Here is a 23,032-nt window from a genome sequence, read left to right as displayed (position 1 = left end):
CTGAGTGGAAAAAAGCCAAAGGTTGTAGACTATGATTCCACATCTACAACCTTCTTGAAATGACAAAACAACAGAAATGAAGAACACATCAGTGATTGCCAGAGGTTAAGGAGTGGAAAAAGGGGAGTTTTGAGTGTGGCTATGAAAAAGCAACACGAGGAATCCTCTGGTGATGAAAATGTTCTGTATCTTTACTATCAATGTCAAAATCTTGGTATTTATATTTTACTATAGTTCTACAAGATTATTACCATTGGGAGAAACTAGATAAAGGGGACCTGAGATCTCTGCATTATTTATTATGATTGTATGTGAATCTACAATTACCTAAAAGTAAAAAGTTTAACCTAAAAAATCTGAATTACATGAGGGTCTATATTAAAACAGGTCAATTCTGTATGCACCCTCATTAGCAGACTCTTTTTACGCTCTTTAGTCACATACATGCTGTTATGCTCAATTTTAGCATTTTCCCTATGTCTGTGCTAAAAAGCGAAAGAAATTACCTCAATTTCACGAAAATTAAAAAAACCTTGTGCTGTTAAAGTAGACACCATTTAAAATAATAATAAAAACTACTTTATCTGAGAACTGATTTAAAATATCTATATAAATTCTCTGCATGTATTTATGCCCATTAGGAGCTCTGCAGAACTGCCAAGAGTTGTCTAACTGCCAATCACTTCTCCACTTCAGTAGCAGAATACTAAATGTAAGTCCTCAACACATTCTAATTAAATGCTAATTTCAATTTTGGTTTAATGTACACAGTGGAACAAAGTTGCATCACATATGCTTCTGGCATGTAAGAACACAGCTGAATGCAAGTCAGTATAAAAGAAAGAAGAGAGGAACAGATAATTTTAGAGATGTGTACTCTTCCACCCACCATTTCACTCAAGGAATGTTTGCATCAGAATGTAAAGAGAGACCTAAATCTGCTATTACCTCCTAGTCTGGGTCCAGATAGTCTCCATTTCTGAGGGTCCCCCACTGAATGAGCTATGAGAATGATTCGATTGTTTAAAGATATACGTATATACGTGTGTGCAGTGATTCTACCTTTCAAAGACAAGTGTCCATGTATATTCGTATATAAAAATATATCTGTTTGTATACCTAAAATAGGGCTTTATACATAATAGGTATCCTTTTCCTTAAAATCCCTGAAGTTCTTTCCTGTCCCTTCCACATTCCTTGGTCCCTCTATCTCTCTGACCACCTCAGTCTCTTTTGCAGTCTTCCTCTTAGCGCCCTTACATACATGTTTTATTTAAACTAGATAAAATGTGCTGTTTTTAAAGATGGGAACATAATCTTCAAAGAGACAGATTTGTCCAAAGTTTATGCCTTATGACATTTTTAAATTGCATTTTAAAAAAAATTTTTGCTTTTTTCTAATCTGGTTTGTGTTAATAGATTAGGAAGCCAAAAATTATATTACAATATTAGATTAAAGCTGAAAACTAGTAAAAAAAAAACTTACCAATTGCCCCAGTTATGAAATCCTGCAGCTTGGAGTACATGTACAGCAAACTGACAAATATAGACGAAGAAGAATACAAAGAATCTAAATGAACTGTCACTCCTTTGAAAAAAAAAAAAAAAAGAAAGAAAGAAAAAAGGGGGTTAGGAAGAGAGAAAGAAGGGGGAAAACGTCATTTTTCTCATTATCTTTACATTCACCTGCAGAATGACATTCAAACCTTAAAAGCACAAACAAAAAAAAGTGGCAACTACCTGATGCCTCAAGTTAACAACATTGTAATAACTTATGTGAACTCCTCATGCTAACACTAGATATCGTTATTCTAACCTCACTTTGTCCTTTCAATTTCCAACTGCACCGCAATCCCTCTCTACAAAAAAACTTACTCGTTTTCTTCTTTTATTAAACAGCATCATAGAATTACAATCAACATACAATGAATTGCAAATATTTAAAATATCGCTTTAATAATTTTTGACATATTTATATACTTGATTCCCCAATCACTATGGTGAGCATATTCCCAAAGTATCCTTGAGCCCCTTGGTAGCCCTACCCTACCCACTGCTTTTCTGTTACCATAGTTTGACTATTTTATAGAGTTTTATATAAATGGGATCATATATTATATAGTCTTTTTTTCTTGTCTGGCTTATTTTACTCAGCACAACTATTCTGAGATTCACCCAGTTTTGTGGCATGTATCAAAAGTTCATTCCTTTTCATTGCTGAGTAGTATTCCACTGTGTAAATACACCATAGTTTATTCATTCACTGTTGGGACATTTAGGTTGTTTCTAGTTTTTTATTATTAAAAATAAAGTTATCATTATTAATAATAAAGCTATTATTAATAGTCATGTACAAGTCTTCCCATGAACATATATTTCCTTTTTCTCTTAGGTAAATACCTACGAGTGGGAAGGCTGGAACATGTCATAGGTATATGTTTAACTTTTTAAGAAACTGCCAAACTGTTTTACAAACAGGTTGTTCTATTTTTATTTACATTTCCTTTTTTTTTTTTTTTTTTTTGAGACGGAGTTTTGCTCTTCTTGCCCAGGCTGGAGTGCAATGGCATGATCTCGGCTCACCGCAACCTCTGCCTCCTAGGTTCAAGCGATTCTCCTGTCTCAGCCCCCCGAGTAGCTGGGATTACAGGCATAGGCCACCATGCCCAGCTAATTTTGTATTGTTAGTAGAGACAGGGTTTCTCCACGTTGGTCAGGCTGGTCTCGAACTCCCGACCTCAGGTGATTTGCCCGCCTTGGCTTCCCAAAGTGCTGGGATAACAGGCATGAGCCACTGTGCCCGGCCTGGTTGTTCTACTTTTCATCCCCACTGGCAGTACATGAGTATTCCAGCTCCTCCACATCTCACTAACACTTGTTATGGTCTTTTTAATTCTAGCTATTCTAATAGCTGTATAGAGATATCTTACATGGTTTTAATTTGCATCTTCCTAATAAGTAATGTTGCTGAGCATCTTTTTATGTGCTTTTTGTCATATATAGATCTTCTTTCATGAACTAATTAAAATCTTTTTCTGATGTTGTAATTAGATGGTTTTTTCCCTTATCGCTGAGTTGTGAGAGTTTTTAAAACTATATTCTAGAAATACAAGTCCTCTTTCAGATATATCCTTGACAAAGATTTTCTCTGTCTGTTGCTTGTCTTTTCATTCTCTTAAGAGTGTCTTTTGGGAGCTGGCGTAATGGCTCACACCTGTAATCTCAGCTATTTAGACCCTGAGGCAAGAAGATTACTTGAGGCCAGGAGTTTGACACCAGCCTGGGCAACATGGTGAGACATCCATCTTTATTTAAAAAAAAAAAAGGGAAAAGGAAGAGGAGGAGGAGGAGAAAGAGAAGGAAGAAGAGGAAGAAGAAGTAGTAGTAGTGGTGGTAGTAGTGGAGGAGGAGGGGAGAGGAGGGGGGAGGACAGAGGAGGGAGGAGGAGGAGGGGAGAGAAGGGGGGAGGAGGGGAGGGAGGAGTCGAAGAGGGGGAGGGGGAGGAGGGAGGGGGAGGAGGGAGGGGGAGAGGAGGGAGGGGGGAAGGGAGAGGAGGGGGAAGGGAGAGGAGGGGGAAGGGAGGGGGGTAAGGGAGAGGAGGGGGGAGGAGAGGGGAGGGTGAGAGAAGGGGGGAGGGAGGAGAGAAGGGGGGAGGAGAAGGGAGGGGGAGAGGAGGGGGAAGGGGGAGGGGGAAGGGGGAGGGGGATGGGGGAGGGGGATAGGGGAGGGGGGAGGGGGAGGGGGAGGGGAGGGGGAGGGGAGGGGGAGGGGGGAGGGGAGGGGGAGGGGGAGGGGGAGGGGAGGGGGAGGGGAGGGGAGGAAGAGAGGAAGGGGGAGGAGGGTAGGAGGGGGGAGGAGGGAGGAGGGAGGAAGGGGGGAGGAGGGAGGAAGAGGGAAGACGGCAGGAGGGAGAAGGGGGAGGAGGCAGAAGGGGGAGCAAGGGGTAGGGGAAGGGGGGCAGGGGAGGAGGGGAGGGGAAGAGGGAGGGGAGGGGAAGAGGGAGGGGAGGGGAAGAGGGAGGGGAGGGGAAGAGGGAGGGGAGGGGAAGAGGGAGGGGAGGGGAAGAGGGAGGGGAGGGGAAGAGGGAGGGGAGGGGAAGGAAGAAGAAAGTTTCTTTTGAAGAGGAGTTTTGCCTTTTTACGAACTCCAGTGTATTCATGCTTGTTCTTTTATATATCTTGATTTTACTGTTGTTTCTGAGAAATCTGCCAAAGCCAAGGATGTAAAGACTTTTGTTTCCTGTTTTTTTCCAGGAGTTTTCTATTTTCAGTTTTACATTCAAGTCTATGTTATTTTTTGAGTTAATTTTTTAAAATATCATATCAAGTATGAAGTTCTTTTTTGCATATGGTTATCCAATTGTTCTAGCAGCATTTCTTAAAAAAACTGTCCTTTCTGCACTGCGTTCCCTTTGTACCTTTCTCAAAATTAGTAGTCTGTCTATGGCTGGGTTTATTTCTGGGCTTGCCATTCTCTCCCACTCTTCTATTTGTCTACCTTTTTGTCAATATTATACTATTTTGAAGTTTTCTAGTAATTAGGTGGTGTTAGTCCATCAACTTTATTGTTCTTTTTCAAAGTTGTCTTGACTATTTTAAGGTTTTTACATTTCTATAACCAGTGTAAAACAAGGCAATGAGTTAACATGAATACATTAAAGCAGTGGTCCCCAACCTTTTGGGCACCAGGGACCTGTTTCGTGGAAGACAATTTTTCTATGTATGGTGGGGTGGGATGGTTTCAGGATCAAACTATCTCCGATCATCAGGTATTAGATTCTCATAAGGAGCATGCAACCTAGATCCTTTGCACACACAGTTCACAATAGGGTTTGTGCTCCTATGAGAATCTAATGCCGCTGCTGATCTGACAGGAGGCAGAGCTCAGGTGGTAATGCTCGCTAGCTGGTGCTCACTTCCTGCTGTGTGGCCCAGTTCCTAACAGGTCACGGGCCAGTACAAGCCCACAGCCCAGGGGTTGGAGACCCCTACTCTACAATCAGCCATTTCCCCTGAGTCACAAAAGAGCAAATTTTAATGATTCATTAATAATGTTTTCTATGTCAGTCAGATTTAAATTAAATGGTTCCACATCTTATTGCATCAGTACTATATTATACCAAAGCTGGTATTAATGACCATACAACTGAGAAAAAATTATTAATAAAAAAAACCAACATCAAAATCTACAATATAAAATGCTATTTTTATAATACTGAATAGAAATCCTATGTATGACTCATCTCTCCAGGGATACTATACAAAATATCACTTTTAATAATAATTTTTCTTTTACTATTTTGAAACAGACACTTCTAAAGTATATTTCTACTTCCCTGTCCCTCTGGCAAAGAATGAAGAATATAACTTAATATTCTATTTTTTTCACTTAGAGTTTTTACTTCTATTTTGTGTGCCAAGAAACCAGACTATTAAAATGTTTTAGATTATAAATATATAAAATATGTGCTCTAAAAAGGGGCTGAATAATGTCTACAGCCTTCACAACAGCTATGTCCATTACCTTGGTTCCAAATTCATAGACACATTCTAGAATCTGAAACTACCTAACTGTAATTTCTAGTTAAGAAATCTATTAGAAGATACTGAATATGTTTTAAAAATTAAGAAGTCCTACTCAAAAACTATTTCTAAAATATTGCTTTCAAATACAAATGGTAGTATGTTAAAACTAGTCCATCTTCCTCTTTCTGTATGTACAGTTAGTACACACAAATGCACAGTTAGTGTACAAAACTGATCAACTGAAAACCTCAAAGTCTACTTTTGTCTAGTTTTATTTTAAATAAAGCTAAATAAAAGATATTAAGCAGGTTAAACATCATTCTCAATAGATTGTATTTATTTCGTTTTACCAACTTTTCTATTTCTGAATAAGGAGACAATAAAATTCATTTGATTGTACACTGACCATTAATACAAATGATTATTTTAAAACACTTCAAAGTTCTCTGAGACATAAATTCCATACCCCAGCACTTACTTAACTACCTAGATTCTCATCTCCAAGAGAGCACAAATCTTCCTTTACCTGAGCTGTCTAAATTACTGCAAATGCAAAATCAGTCAAATTCAAAACAAACTGAAGCAATACAATCATCACGTGAATATCAAGTTCCTTTCAGATGCTTGAGGGAAGGGCAAGGAAAAGCTGAGGAGCTCTGGAATAGCCAGAAGACCCCCAGGAGAGCTGTACCTTAGCCAGAATCAGAAAAGGTCCAGGAAAAAAAAAATACAACATCGGGGAAGAACTTCTATTGGCATTCAGAACCAAAGGTGGTAGGTCTTGTGTGCAGGAAGAGACCAGAAAGCAGACTGTTTAAATCAGCTTGAACATAGTCATTTTAAACCAAACAAAGAACAGAAATATAGATTTAAAAATAAAAACACTATACACTGATTTAACCTATGGTGACTTACGTTGTAATCTGCCTCAGTTTACAATAAAGTATTTATGGTATCATGGATATTTATTCATAATAAATCCACCTAAGTAACGTATTTTCTCATCAGAATACACAAATAAAAGCTCTCTACTACTTGCCATCCTGGCACTTTCAGATCAAAGCCTACTGGAAAACTGAATTTCAAATAAGCAGGTAGATTTTGGTTTAATGTCTTCTACAGCCAAGATGCAGCACAATTTTAATAGAAAAGTTCTTCCCTAAAGTATGATAATAAATCTCAGAAAATAAGCTTATTTGATCTTGTCAAGTTTATTTCACGTGCCAAATCAATACCAGAGATATTAATTACAACTACCATTTGCTCGGACAGGAAAAGACAAAGTATTTCATTATTTCAAAGGGCTAAGATGTGGGGACATAAGTCAACTAAAGCACAGCACTAAATGTCTTTAACTCTGGCAACTCAACATAGCAGATAAGAGAACATGAATTTACAGACTTGGGTTTGAATCCAGACTCTCCCACTTAAAGCTGTATAACTTTGGGCAAAGTATTAAGCCTGAGATTTTCCATTTGCAAAATGGGGGTAACAGTGGAACATGCTTTTATATAAATAAAATAATGCAGGTAAAGTGCTTAGCTGGGAATGCACAGGCACATAGAAAGCAACTGATAAACACTACTTGTTGATATCTCTATTACACTCATGTAATACTGTATCAAAATAAACTGTTTTGCTCACAGAAGTAATATCCTGCTCACAGAAGTGGCATTAGGCTGTTGATAAGATACTGAAAATTTCTGGAACATGGCTGCTAACAATCATGACTGCTAGAATCAAGTAATACAAGAAATTATTGATGGTGTACAGGCATTAGAATAAAAATAAACTGATAGAGTTTGGCTGTGTCCCCACTCAAATCTCATCTTGAATTGTAGCTCCCACAATCCTCACATGTCATGGGAGGGACCTGGTGGCAGGTAACTGAATCATTGGGGCAGGTTTTCCTGTGTTGTTCTCATGAAAGTGAGTAAGTCTCACAAGATTGGACAGTTTTATAAAGGGCAGTTCCCCTACACACACTCTCTTGCCTGCCACCATGTAAGACATGCCTTTGCTCCTCCTTTGCCTTCTGCCATGATTGTGAGGCCTCCCCAGCCATGTGGAACTGTGAGTCCATTAAACATCTTTTTCTTTATAAATTACCCAGTCTTGAGCATTTCTTCACAGCAATATGAAAATGGACTAACACAGAAACCTAAGAAGTACAGGGCTTTTCTTGTCTTATTTGGGAGCTCCAAAACTGTTTAAACCAGCCCCATATTCCCTCTTTAGTAACTTTATGCTGAAATGAATTCTTTCTCCAGAATAGGGAGTCTATTAGTAGGCTTGAAAGGCAGCACCATGAACTGTCCCTCACCACAACAGTGCAAAAAAAAATTTGCAAATTTTTTTTGGAAGAAGATTTGAAAATTTTACATTTATAATAGAGTCTCTTAAAATCTATTAAGAGCTGGGCACAGTGGTTGACACTTGTAATCCTAGAACTTTGGGAGGCAAGGTGGGAGGATTGCTTGAGCTCAGGAGTTCAAGACCAGCATGGGGCAATAGAGTAACACCTCATCTCTATTAAAAATAAGAAAAATTAGGTGTAGTGGCACATGCCTGTAGTCCTGCCTATTTGGGAGGCTGAGGCAGGAGGATCATTGGAGCCCAGAAAATAAAGCAGCAATGAACAATGGTTGTGCTACTGTATTCCAGTCTGGGTGACAGAATGAGATCCTATCAAAAAAAAAAAAAAAAAAGCAAAAACCACTCACTAGACTAGTCCGGCTAAAAAAGCACAGGACTGGAATGAAAGAGACTCTGAACTCTCTTCTTCCCACCTATGTTCTGTCAAAAGCATAGGGGACGGCCGGGCGCGGTGGCTCACGCTTGTAATCCCAGCACTTTGGGAGGCTGAGGCGGGCGGATCACGAGGTCAGGAGATCGAGACCACGGTGAAACCTCGTCTCTACTAAAAAATACAAAAACATTAGCCGGGCGTGGTGGCGGGCGCCTGTAGTCCCAGCTACTCGGAGAGGCTGAAGCAGGAGAATGGCGTGAACCCGGGAGGCGGAGCTTGCAGTGAGCCGAGATTGCGCCACTGCACTCCAGCCTGGGCGACAGAGTGAAACTCCGTCTCAAGAAAAAAAAAAAAAAAAAAAAGCATAGGGGACAATGAAAAAGCTCACATTACATAAAGTTTTAAACCTGAACAATATCAAACCTAGACCACAACCTTGGTGCAAACTCTGAATCCTCTCTACTTAACTGACTTAATAATAGCTAACATTTGTTGAACATTATTTGCCAAGGACTATGTCAAACACATGTATTGCCCATCCAATCCTCACAACACCCACATGAGGCACACTAACATTGACTCTATTTTACGGATGAGCAAATAGATTTAGAGAGGTCAAATAATCCAAATACATAGCTGGTAACAGAAATGCTGTGACATCTGTGCATCTATTAAGCTAAAATTCTTTTTTTTTTTTTTTTTTGAGACAGAGTCTAGCTCTGTTGCCCAGGCTGGAGTGCAGTGGTACAGTCTCAGCTCATTGCAAGCTCTGCCTCCGGGGTTCATGCCATTCTCCTGCCTCAGCCTCCCACACAGCTGGGACTACAGGCACCCACCACCACGCCCAGCTAATATTTTTGTTTTTGTATTTTTAGTAAAGACAGGGATTCACCGTGTTAGCCAAGATGGTCTTGAACTCCTGACCTCATGATCCGGCCGCCTTGGCCTCCCAAAGTGCTGGGATTACAGGTGTGAGTCACGGCACCCAGCCTTAAGCTAAAATTCTTAACCAAGTGATAAAACTACCTCTAAGATAATATTTCAATTCCATCATCTCCAAGAAATTTAATTATCAAGGAATAGAACACCACTAGCTAAAGTAAATTAACCCCAAATGCTCAATGCAGTGTTTCTTATATATAGGAGAATATAACAACTAAAATCTCATATTTGAATTGATACTCAATGTAGAAAGCTTAAACAGACAAAATCAGCCAGTAGCTAACCATTTTCAAATTACCTTCGAACAACAAAACTAAATTAAAGGAAAACGGAAATCAACATTGATTAGATCCTAGGTCACAAATGGGCTGTTTCCAAGCTATTACACAGGCTATGCTCTTATAAAACAAAACTCGGCTAGGTGCAGTGGCTCACACCCGTAATCCCAGCACTTTGTGAGGCAGAGGGAGGCAGATCACCTGAGTTCAGGAGTTCGAGAATAGCCTGGCCAACATGGTGAAACTCTGTCTCCACTAAAAATACAAAAATTAACCAGGCATGGTTGTGGACACCTGTAATCTCAGCTACTCGGGAGGCTGAGACAGGAGAACTGCTTGAACCCAGGAGGCTGAGGCTGCAGTGAGCAGAGATCGAGCCACGGCACCCTAGCTTGGGCAACAGAGCAAGACTCTGTCTCAAAAAAAAAAAAAAAAACTCAAACATTTTTCAGCAAATAAGCCTCCATGACACCTATCTGAACAGAGAATACTAAACAGTATAAGTTTGAGTTTTGAAACATCTAGAATACCACATCATGAAACTATTTATCATGCTTTTTTCCTTTTTTCTTTTTTTGAGACAAGGTCTTAATATGTCACCCAGTCTAGAGTGCAGCAGCATGATCACAGCTCACTGCAGCCTCAACCTCTTGGGCTCAATCAATCCTTCCACCTCAGTCTCCTGAGTAGCTGGGACTACAGGCACATGCCATGACAACCGACTAATTTTTGTACTTTTTGTAGAGATGAGGTTTCACCATGTTGCCCAGGCTGGTCTCAAGCACTGAGCTCAAGCAATCCTCTCCTCTTGGCCTCCCAAAATGCTGGGATTATACACACGAGCTACCACACCCAGTCACCTTTTTTGAGACGGAGCCTCACTCTGTTGCCCAGGCTGAAGTGCAGTGGCTCAATCTTGGCTCACTGATCTCGGCTCACTCCACCTCCTAGGTTCAGGCAATTCTCTTGCCTCAGCCTCCCGAACAGCTGGGATTACAGGCACGTGCCACCATGCCTGGTTAACTTTTGTTTTGTTTTGTTTTTTTGTAATTTTAGTAGAGATGGGGTTTTGCCACGTTGGTCAGGCTGGATTCAAACTCTTCACATCAGGTAATCTGCCTGCCTTGGCCTCCCAAAGTGCTGGGATTACAGGCATGAGCCACCATGCCGCGACCCAGCCACCTTTTTACTAACACCACTTGAAAAGTTTAATATTAATTCTCTTGATGGTCCTATCACTTTTACACTTGAAATTTCCTATTTTAATCATATACTTTGAAACATCATTTCCCGCCCTAAACTCTTCACTGAAGTGTTAACATAACTTGAAACCCTAAATCAACTATCAAAACTTTACAGCGATCTGTTCCAAGATGGCCAAATAGGAACAGCTCTGGTCTGCAGCTCCCAGCATGACTGACACAAAAGACGGGTGATTTCTGCATTTCCAACTGATGTACCTGGTTCATCTCACTGGGACTGGCTGGACAGTGGGTGCCACCCAAGGAGGGTGAGCCGAAGCAGGGCAGGGTGTCAACTCACCTGGGAAGTGCAAGGGGTCGGGGAATTCCCTTTCCTAGCCAAGGGAAGCCATGACAGATGGTACCTGGAAAATCGGGACACTTCCACCCTAATACTGTGCTTTTCCAATGGTCTTAGCAAATGGCACACCAGGAGATTATATCCTGTGCCTGGCTCGGGGGGTCCCAAGCCCATGGAGCCTTGCTCACTGCTAGCACAGCAGTCTGAGATCAAACTGCAAGGTGGCAGCAATGCTGGGAGAGGGGCGTCCACCATTGCTGAGGCTTGAGTAGGTAAAGAAAGCCGTCGGGAAGCTTGAACTGGGTGGAGCGCACCACAACTCAAGGAAGCCTGCCTGCCTCTGTAGACTCCACCTCTGGGGGCAGGGCATAGCTGAATAAAAGGCAGCAGAAACTTCTGCAGACTTCAATGTCAGTGTCTGACAGCTTTGAAGAGAGTAGTGGTTGTCCTAGCACGGAGTTTGAGATCTGAAGACGGACAGATTGCCTCCTCAAGTGGGTCCCTGACCCCAGAGTAGCCTAACTGGGAGGCACCTCCCAGTAGGGGCCGACAGACACCTCATATGGCCAGGTGCACCTCTGAGACAAAGCTTCCAGAGGAAGGATCAGGCAGCAACATTTGCCATTCTGCAGTATTTGATGTTCTGCAGCCTCCGCTGGTGATACTGAGGAAAACAGAGTCTGGAGTGGACCTCCAGCAAACTCCAACAGACTCCTGCAGCTGAGAGTCCTAACTGTTAGAAGGAAAACTAACAAACGAAAGGATATCCACACCAAAATCCCATCTGTACATCACCATCATCAAAGACCAAAGGTAGATAAAATCACAAACATAGTGAGAAACCAAAGCAGAAAAGCTAAAAATTATAAAAATCAGAGCACCCCTTCTCCTGAAAAGGAACGCAGCTCCTCACCAGCAATGGAACAAAGCTGAACAGAGAATGACTTTGATGAATTGAGAGAAGAAGGCTTCAGACGATCGGTAATAACAAACTTCTCCAAGCTAAAGGAGGATGTTCAAACCCATCGCAAAGAAGCTAAAAATCTTGAAAAAAGATTAGACGAATGGCTAACTAAAATAAACAGCATAGAGAAGACCTTAAAAGGACCTGACGGAGCTGAAAACCATGGCACGAGAACTACACGATGCATGCAAAAGCTTCAGTAGCCAATTCGATCAAGTGGAAGAAAGGGTATCAGTGATTGAAGATCAAATGAATGAAATGAAGTGTTGGAGAAAAAAGAGTAAAAAGAAATCAACAAAGCCTCCAAGAAACATGGGACTATGTGAAAAGACCAAATCTATGTCTGATTGGTGTTCCTGAAAGTGATGGGGAGAATGGAACCAAGCTGTATAACACTCTGCAGGATATTATCCAGGATAACTTCCCCAACCTATCAAGGCAGGCCAACATTCAAATTCAGGAAATACAGAGAACGCCACATAGATACTACCCAAGAAGAGCAACTCCAAGACACTTGTCAGATTCACCAAGGCTGAAATGAAGGAAAAAATGTTAAGGGCAGCCAGAGAGAAAGGTCAGGTTATTCACAAAGGGAACCCCATCAGACTAACAGCGGATCTCTCGGCAAAAACCCTACAAGCCAAAAGAGAGTGGGGGCCAATATTCAACATTCTTAAAGAATTTTCAACCCAGAATTTCATATCCAGCCAAACTAAGCTTCATAAGTGAAAGAGAAACAAAATACTCTACAGACAAGCAAATGCTGAGAGATTTTGTCACCACCAGGCCTGCCTTACAAGAGCTCCTGAAGGAAGCACTAAACATGGAAAAAAACAACCGGTACCAGCCACTGCAAAAACATGCCAAACTGTAAAGGCCATCGATGCTAGGAAGAAACTGCATCAATTAACGGGCAAAATAACCAGCAAACATCATAATGACAGGATCAAATTCACACATAACGATATTAACCTTAAATGTAAATGGGCTAAACGCCCCAATTGAAAGACACAGACTGGGAAATTGGATAAAGAGTCAAGACCTATCAGGGTGCTGTATTCAGGAGACCATCTCACCTGCAGAGACATAGATAGGCTCAAAATAAAGGGATGGAGGAAGATCTACCAAGCAAATGGAAAGGAAAAAGAAGCAGGGGTTGCAACCCTAGTCTCTGATAAAATAGACTTCAAATCAACAAAGATCAAAGGAGAGAAAGAAGGCCATTACATAATGGTAAAGGGATCAATTCAACAAGAAGAGCTAACTATCCTAAATATATATGCACCCAATACAGGAGCACCCAGATTCATAAAGCAAGTCCTTAGAGACCTACAAAGAGACTTAGACTCCCACACAATAATAATGGGAGACTTTAACACCCCACTGTCAACATTAGACAGATCAACGAGACAGAAAGTTAACAAGGATATCCAGGACTTGAACTCAGCTCTGCACCAAGCGGACATGATAGAAACCTACAGAACTGTCCACCGCAAATCAACAGAATATACATTCTTCTCAGCAGTACATTGCACATATTCTATAACTGACCACATAGTTGGAAGTGAAGCACTCCTCAGCAAATGTAAAAGAACAGAAATCGCAACAAACTGTCTCTCAGACCACAATGCAATCAAACTAGAACTCAGGACTAAGAAACTCATTCAAAACTGCACAACTACAAGGAAACTGAACAACCTGCTCCTGAATGACTACTGGGTACATAACAAAATGAAGGCAGAAATAAAGATGTTCTTTGAAACCAACGACAACAAAGACACAACGTACCAGAATCCCTAGGACACATTTAAAGCAGTGTGTAGAGGGAAATTTATAGCGCTAAATGCCCACAAGAGAAAGCAGGAAAGATCTAAAATAGACACCCTATCATCACAATTAAAAGAACTAGAGAAGCAAGAGCAAACACATTCAAAAGCTAGCAGAAAGCAAGAAATAACTAAGATCAGAGCAGAACTGAAGGAGATAGAGACACAAAAAACCCTTCAAAAAATCAACGAATCTAGGAGCTGGTTTTTTGAAAAGATCAACAAAATTGATGGACCGCTAGCAAGACTGATAAAGAAGAAAAGAGAGAAGAATCAAATAGATGCAATAAAAAATGATAAAGGGGTATCACCACCGATCCTACAGAAATACAAACTAACATCAGAGAATACTATGAACACCTCTACACAAATAAACTAGAAAATCCAGAAGAAATGGATAAATTCCTTGACACATACAACCTCCCAAGACTAAACCAGGAAGAAGCTGAATCTCTGAATAGACCAATAACAGGCTCTGAAATTGAGGCAATAATTGAGCCTACCAACCAAATAAAGTCCAGGACCAGACGGATTCACAGCCAAATTCTATCAGAGGTACAAAGAGGAGCTGGTACCATTCCTTCTAAAACTATCCCAACCAATAGAAAAACAAGGAATCCTCCCTAACTCATTTTATGAGGCCAGCATCATCCTGATACCAAAGCCTGGCAGAGATACAACAAAAAAAGAGAATTTTAGACCAATATCCCTGATGAACATCGATGCAAAAATCCTCAATAACATACTGGCAAACTGAATCTGGCAGCACATCAAAAAGCTTATCCACCACAATCAAGTCGGCTTTATCCCTGGGATGCAACACTGGTTCAACACGCGCAAATCAATAAACATAATCCATCATATAAACAGAACCAAAGACAAAAACCACATGATTATCTCAATAGATGCAGAAAAGGCCTTTGACAAAATTCAACAACGCTTCATGCTAAAAACTCTCAATAAACTAGGTATTGATAGGGCTTATCTCAAAATAATAAAAGCTATTTATGACAAACTCACAGCCAATATCATACTGAATGGACAAAAACTGGAAGCATTCCCTTTGAAAACTGGCATAAGACAAGGATGCCCTCTCTCACCACTCCTATTCAACACAGTGCTGGAAGTTCTGGCCAGGGCAATCAGGCAAGAGAACGAAATAAAGGGTATTCAATTAGGAAAAGAGGAAGTCAAATTGTCCCTGTTTGCAGACGACATGATTGTATATTTAGAAAACCCCATCATCTCAGCCCAAAATCTCCTTAAGCTGATAAGCAACTTCGGCAAAGTCTCAGGATACAAAATCAATGTGCAAAAATCACAGGCATTCCTATACACCAATAACAGAGAGCCAAATCGTGAGTGAACTCCCATTCACAACTGCTACAAAGAGAATAAAATACCTAGGAATCTAACTTACAAGGGATGTGAAGGACCTCTTCAAGGAGAACTACAAACCACTGCTCAACGAAATAAAAGAGGGCACAAACAAATGGAAGAATATTCCATGCCCATGTATAAGAAGAATCAATATAGTGAAAATGGCCATACTGCCCAAGGTAATTTACAGATTCAATGCCAACCCCATCAAGCTACCAATGACTTTCTTCACAGAATTGGAAAAAACTTCACAGAATTGGAAAAACTTCACAGAATTGGAAAAAGTTCATATGGAACCAAAAGAGAGCCTGCATTGCCAAGACAATCCTAAGCAAAAAGAACAAAGGTGGAGGCATCACACTACTTGAGTTCAAACTATACTACAAGGCTACAGTAACCAAAACAGCATGGTACTGATACCAAAACAGATATTTAGACCAATGGAACAGAACAGAGCCCTCAGAAATAACACCACACATCTACAACCATCTGATATCTGACAAACCTGACAAAAACAAGAAATGGGGAAAGGATTCCCTATTTAATAAATGGTGCTGGGAAAACTGGCTAGCCATATGTAGAAAGCTGAAACCAGATCCCTTCCTTACACCTTATACAAAAATTAATTCAAGATGGATTAAAGACTTACATGTTAGACCTAAAACCATTAAAATCCTACAAGAAAACCTAGGCAATACCATTCAGGACATAGGCGTGGGCAAGGACTTCATGCCTAAAACACCAAAAGCAATGGCAACAAAAACCAAAATAGACAAATGGGATCTAATTAAACTAAAGAGCTTCTGCACAGCAAAAGAAACTACCATCAGAGTCACCAGGCAACTTACAGAATGGGAGAAAATTTCTGCAATTTACCCATCTGACAAAGGGCTAATATCCAGAATCTACAAAAATCTCAAAACAAATTTACAAGAAAAAAACAACCCCATCAAAAAGTGGGCAAAGGATATGAACAGACACTTTTCAAAAGAAGACATTTATGCAGCCAAAAGACACATGAAAAAATGCTCATCATCACTGGTCATCAGAGAAATGCAAATCAAAACCACAATGAGATACCATCTCACGCCAGTTAGAATGGCAATCATTCAAAAGTCAGGAAACAACAGATGCTGGAGAGGATGTGGAGAAATAAGAAAGCTTTTATACTGTTGGTGGGAGTGTAAATTAGTTCAACCATTGTGGAAGATAGTGTGGCAATTCCTCAAGGATCTAGAACTAGAAATACCATTTGACCCAGCCATCCCATTACTGGGTATATACCCAAAGGATTATAAATCATGTTACTATAAAGGCACATGCACACGTATGTTTACTGCGGCACTATTCACAACAGCAAAGACTTGGAACCAACCCAAATGTCCATCAATGATAGACTAGATTAAGAAAATGTGGCACATATACACCATGGAATACTATGCAGCCATAAAAAAGGATGAGTTCATGTCCTTTGCAGGGACATGGATGAAGCTGGAAACTATCATTCTGAGCAAACTATCACAAGGACAGAAAACCAAACACTGCATGTTCTCACTCATAGGTGGGAACTGAACAATGAGAACCCTTGGACACAGGGCGGGAAACATCACACAATGAGGGGTTGGGGGCTGGAGGAGGGATAGCATTAGGAGAAATACCTAATGTAAATGATGAGTTGATGGGTGCAGCAAACTAACATGGCACATGTATATCTACGTATCAAACCTGCACATTGTACACTTGTACCCTAGAACTTCAAGTATAATAAAAAATAAAAAAAAACTTTATATTGTAGGTCATGTTAATAAGCCTGCAGGCTGTAATCCTTTGTAAGAAATAAAGCTCTCCTTTTCTATATTTATAGATCTCATGATTTAAGTCAACATTATATATATTTACATATGTATAAAATAAGTAAACATGTTTCATCCTGCTGTTCTACCGCTAAACTACTCTTAGATACACCATACATAAATGTTTCTGACATACCTACTGTTGCTGTTCTAGAATAATGCTACCATTTATCCATATTTCCTTTTAAAAATCAGATGTGTACAAAATACCCAGCTAATAGAATACACACAGAATCCAGAATCCAGAACTGATTCATCAAAAGGTATTTTTAAAAAGGTAATCTCATTCCTCTTATGTTATTTTTATATTTACTATAAACCTCAAATATTGTAACAGTAACAGGGATTTTCAAACTGGAAGCTAACACCTCCTTCTGCATCTCAGTTTTTCAGAAGGAGATATTTGACAGTAGTGATTTACTCTGAAGTGCAAATGATGGCATACAGCACAAGAGGATTATCTTCACAACGAGGTTTACCTTTAAAAAGAAAAGCTCGGCCGGGCACGGTGGCTCACGCTTGTAATCCCAGCACTTTGGGAGGCCGAGGCGGGCGGATCACGAGGTCAGGAGATCCAGACCATGGTGAAACCCCGTCTCTACTAAAAATACAAAAAATTAGCCAGGCGTGGTGGCGGGCGCCTGTAGTCCCAGCTACTCGGAGAGGCTGAGGCAGGAGAATGGCGTGAACCCAGGAGGCAGAGCTTGCAGTGAGCCGAGATCGCACCACTGCACTCCAGCCCGGGTGACAGAGCGAGACTCCGTCTCCAAAAAAAAAGAAAAGCTCATCGATGTAAAAACAAAATGTTAAAAAAATTTTAAAAAACTTTGTATATTGTAAAAAGAAAAACTAAAGTGCTTTTAAAACTTCTGAAGAAGGAGGAGGAGGAAAAGGAAGGAAGAAAGAAGGAAGGAAGGGAGGAGGATGAGGAGGAGGAGGAAGAGGAGAACCACCAAGTAAATGTATCTGTGTCTAAGAAGGAACCTTCCTGTATCTCTCAGATGTAGTAGGGGAAGGCTTCAGCTTGGGACATAGAAAAGTGGAAAAGACCACTGTTCCTAACTCTCACAACCACAAACATTCATCTGCAAAATCACAGCTGCACTTAACACCCATCAAAGGGCAAACAACCCCAAACATTACTCAAAGAGAGATAAAAGACTAGCACTTGTTTACCTGGAACAGACAAGCAAAAAAGAACTCAGCTAAAGCTTGTGATGCATTGCTGTAAGATTAAAGGTTGGTTAGAGAGAGAATACAGAACCCCCAGGAGCCAAAGCTACATGGGTATCATCACTCACTCACAGGCTCTTCCCCACAGATCTCACCAGGTGCTCAGAAGAAAGACGGGAGGCCGGCCTCATTCAGGGTACAGGTCTGAGGGAGGCAAACAGCAGCCACCAAAACTCCCCTTTATCTCTTCCAAAGAAAAGCTTTAAGTGGGAGGCAAAATGGGATAGCAAAGCCCATCTTCCTCAGGGCACAGCTAAAGACCCACTGCAGCTGGGGAAAGGGCACAGGAAAAAAAATCCTCTAACCCTGGAGGTGGGACAGGAATATATCTATTACAGAGACCTTAGAGATGGTGGTGGGGCAGGATCACAGAGAAGGGCAGATCTCTCCACTCCAGAGACAGAGCCTGCCTAAGGCTGAGGCTGAACCAGAACAAGAATATCCTCCTCCCCTAACTCCCCGACGTGCCCACCATGCTCCAAGTAACAGCACTCTACTCCTGGGGGAAGAGTGTATGAAGAGAAGCCGTCTCTGAGGGGCAGGCACAAAGGAGAAACCTGAAGCTAATGGAGCAAACACCAAGAAAAAGCTTCTGGAAAAGCAGGCCTCACCCTAAACATAAGGTAACACCAAAGTATTTTGAAGTCTCTGAGGTACTGAGGGCAGTCATGGCGAACAAAAACCCAAAGCCAGATCAATTTCTGACTGAATTACCTGACACCTGCCACCCCCCCACAGCAGCACACCACTCATACACTAAAAGCCTAGCACAACAGAAAAGCCATGTCCAGTGGGTCTTCAGCTGTGCCCTGAGGAGGATGGGCTTTGCTATCCCATCTTACCTCCCACTTAAGGCAAAAACCTATTTATCTCAGTCTCTACTGTCTTCAAAAGATGTCTAGTTTTTAACAAGAAATTATGAGGCATAAAAAGAAACAAGAAAAAAAAGACACGCTGTCAAGTATGTAGAGACAAAGCAATCAAGAAAACCATATTCACATATAACTCAGGTGTTGGCATTATCAGACAAAAAATTTAAAATAACTGACTAATAGGTTCTTAGACTCTAGTCAAAAAGGTGGCCAACATGCATGAGGAGATGGGGCATCTTAGCATATATATATAAGATATAGGAAATTACCAAATGGATATGGTAGAAATGAAAAATATCATAAGAGAGATGAAGAGTACCTTTGAGAAGCTCACCACTATACTCAGCAAAACTGAGGGTGGGAGAGAATCAGTGAAACTGAAAATAGAAATTATATATACTGAAATGCAAAAGTAAAAAAGAATGGAAATAAAGAATAGAACATCTAAGAGATGTGGGGCAATATCAAAAATTCTGACACATATGTAATAAAAATTACAGAAAGAGATGATAAAGAAGTTTCAAAAGAAATATGTAAAGAGACAGTGAATGACTGAGAATTTTCCAAAATTAATGAAGACTCAAAGCCAGAGATCCAAGAACATTAGACAACACTAAGGATAAACAGAAACACACACATATACATAACACACATTGCACACACGTACTTTAACACATCATATTCAAACACCCCAAAACAAGAAATACAGAAAAAATATTAAAGACAGCCAGAGAAAACAAGACACACTAAATACAGAAGAACAAGGATAAGAATTATAGTGGACTTCTAGCCAGAATCTTTGCAAGCCAGAACGGATGAAAATGATGTGTTTAAAGTACAAAAGAAAGTAAAAACAATAAAAACACCTGTGAACCCATATTATACTTACTGATAATATCTTTCAAAGCTGAATAAAAAATAAAGTCTTTTTCAGACAAAAATCAGAGAACTGATTATTAGCAGACCTGTTCTACCAAAAATATTAAAGAAAAATTTTCTGGCAAAAAGATTATGATATGATACAAAAACATGGATCTCCACATATACACCCACACACACAAATGAAAAGTGCTGAAATGGTATTAATAAAGGCCAATGTAAATTTCATTTTTCCTTATTTTTAATTCTTTTAAAATTAAAAGCAAATTAAAATTAAAATCTAAAGCAAAAGTAGTGACACATGGAGATAGAAGAAGGATGGTGACCAGAGGCCAGGAAGGGTAGTAGGCAGAAGCCAGGGCACCAGATGGGTAGAGATGGTTAATGAATACAAAAAAATTATTAGAAAGAATGAGTAACTTAGTATTTGATAGCACAACAGGGTGACTATTGTCAAAATAATTGTAGATTTTAAAATAACTAAAAGAGTATAACTAAATTGTTTGTAACACAAAGGATAAATGCTTGAGGGGATGACTACCCCTTTTTCCATAGTGTAATTATTACACAATGCATGCCTGTATCAAAATATCTCATATATCCTATAAATATACACACCTACTATGTACCCATTCAAATTAAAAAAATTTTTTCAAGGTAATGTACTGTGTGTTTCTAGCATATATAAAAATAAAATACATTTTAAGACTATATTAAGGTTGGGAAGGGGGAACTGAGAGTACTCTGCTAGGAGATCCTTACAGTACATATGAAGCAGAATAATATTATTTGAATACAGACTATGATTAATTAGAGACATATATTGTAAAAACTAGGGCATCACTAAAAAACATTTTTAAGAGATATAAATAATGAAGAAATAGGGGAGAAGACAGAGTCATTAACAGATACTCAATTGATACAAAAAAAAAAAGGCAAAAAGAAAGGAAAACAAAGAATAGTTGCAATAAACAGAAAATGGATGGTAAAATGACAGATTTTAATCCAAGCAGATAAGTAATTAATTATATTAAATATAAATGGCATAAGCACATTAATTAAAAGAGACTGTGAACTTAATATATAGACTGTCAACTTCATATATAAAGTAGCTTTTTTGGTTAGCAACCTATAGTTGCGTCTGCAAAAGCATTTTGAACATTTTACAAAATGTTAAAAAAAAAGTACAAAAGCATTTTGAATATTTTGAAGCATTTTAGAACATTTTACCCAACAATAGCAGGCTATATATTCTTTCAAGTGCATGCAAGAGTGTTAATTTTAGAGTAGTAAAATTCCTAGCAACGTTGTATCTACATGGTTTCTTATATCTGTATCTGCACTCAATCTGTTATACAATAAGTTGTTTTGGTTGAAAATGAAGAAATCTGCTTCACACAGGTATACCGTTAGAAAAGGGAGGAACGTAAGCTCTCCGAAAGGAAGGCCCCAAGAGTCCTTAGATCATACTCAGAAAAGCTATTAGGAAATAAGCTGCATACAAAGTTAACGAGCTGTTTATCTTATCCACATTCTCAACACTCAGTGGGCAGAGAACTTTGTAACAAATACTAACTACAGTGGTTAAAGAGCTAGTCAAGAAATAAACATTGTTAGTAAATATTCCAAAGTAAGTTAACTTATTGTGTGGAAATCACTGATGCACCTGGATTCACTGCAAACTAAATGATAATGTAAATATAATAAAGTATTGTAGTCTGAAGATCTGGGTTAAAACCTCAGTTCCTAATAATTTGCCCAAAAGACAGTAAAGATCAAATAATACAAAGTACTGAACATGATTTATAGACTCTAAAACAGTATATATTTATATATAAATGTAAGAGAATCTGATAAGCACTAGGTTCTTCTTGTAGTTATATAAAGAATATTACCTTTCCTCATGAAGAGTTTGAGACTTCGCTTTGGGGAAAAAAATCTCTTTTTCTGGTTATATAAACAGAAAGGATGAACCATAGTTTTTCAATTTTGCCAGAAAATATGGAAAGAATCAGAAGGAAAGGAAGGAGTGTGTATGTGTGTAAAATGAAGCAACAGATCAAAATAAGGCATTTACTGTAGCAATACAGCTGTACAAAAAACAAAATATAATCACAATATACTAGAAAGTGCAGCTGTAAACACCATTTACATAGTAATAAATAAAGAACTCCAAATACTAGTCTAACCTAAAATCATTGTTACATGTAACAGAAGGACTGTGGGGAGAAAGGATGCATGTGTGTTGGGGAAAAGGGGCAACATAAGCTTGAGAAAAGCTGAAGCTTTATTCTCCATAGCAGCAAATGAGTAGAAAACAACTAAAACTTAAAAATCAAAAAATGGAAATTCACTTCCAGCATGACAGAATGAGGAAGTCAACAAATCCGCTTCTCAAAATACAATAAATATGGATCAAACTCAAAAATAACCATTTCAGTATTCTGTCCAAAGGCACACAACAAAATAAACTGAGAAACATCTACTCATGGAAACTACTGAACTCTGGTAAGAACAGCATGAGTCTGTGGCATTCTTGCATAGAACTGCTCTCATTCCCCACAACTCTCTCGGCAACGTATTTCAACCAAGGTAGGGCAAATCATAAAAATCAGCATCCTCACTGCAACTCCCAGAAGGAACTCAAAATGACCAAGTGGAAAATATGCCAGAAATGCAGGGTTGGTTTACAAAAGTCAATCAATGTAACTCACCATATTAACAGAGTAAGTGGACAAAGATCACATGATTATCTCCATAGATCATGGCAACAGAAAAGCATCTGGAAAAATGCAACACCATTCATGATTTAAAAAAATAAAAAAAAACTCAACAAACTAGAAACACGAGAGGTTCCTCAGACCAACAAAGGGCATCTACAAAAAAAAGTCTACAGTCAATATCATCCTTAATGGTGAATGCTTTCTCTTAAAATTGGGAACAAGGCATGGATTTTACTTTCTACTTCTATTCTCACTATCCTAGAAGC

At 39.5% G+C, this 23,032-nt stretch overlaps 1 protein-coding gene across 2 annotated transcripts in view; it reads right to left on the bottom strand.

Moving 5' to 3' along the window:
• SCAMP1 (secretory carrier membrane protein 1) overlaps window positions 1-23,032 on the bottom strand; it is a 123,062-nt gene that overhangs the window by 19,563 nt on the left and 80,467 nt on the right. For both annotated transcript variants that reach the window (XM_055299192.2, XM_055299193.2), the window contains one exon: window positions 1,487-1,588. In XM_055299192.2, coding sequence (XP_055155167.1) covers window positions 1,487-1,588 — 102 coding nt within the window. The remainder of the gene's footprint in view (window positions 1-1,486; window positions 1,589-23,032) is intronic.

The sequence above is a fragment of the Symphalangus syndactylus genome, chromosome 11 (assembly GCF_028878055.3).
Source record: "Symphalangus syndactylus isolate Jambi chromosome 11, NHGRI_mSymSyn1-v2.1_pri, whole genome shotgun sequence".
Lineage (NCBI taxonomy): Eukaryota > Metazoa > Chordata > Mammalia > Primates > Hylobatidae > Symphalangus > Symphalangus syndactylus.
The sequence above is the reverse complement of the archived record's forward strand: the minus strand, read 5'-3'. Positions and strand labels throughout refer to the sequence as shown.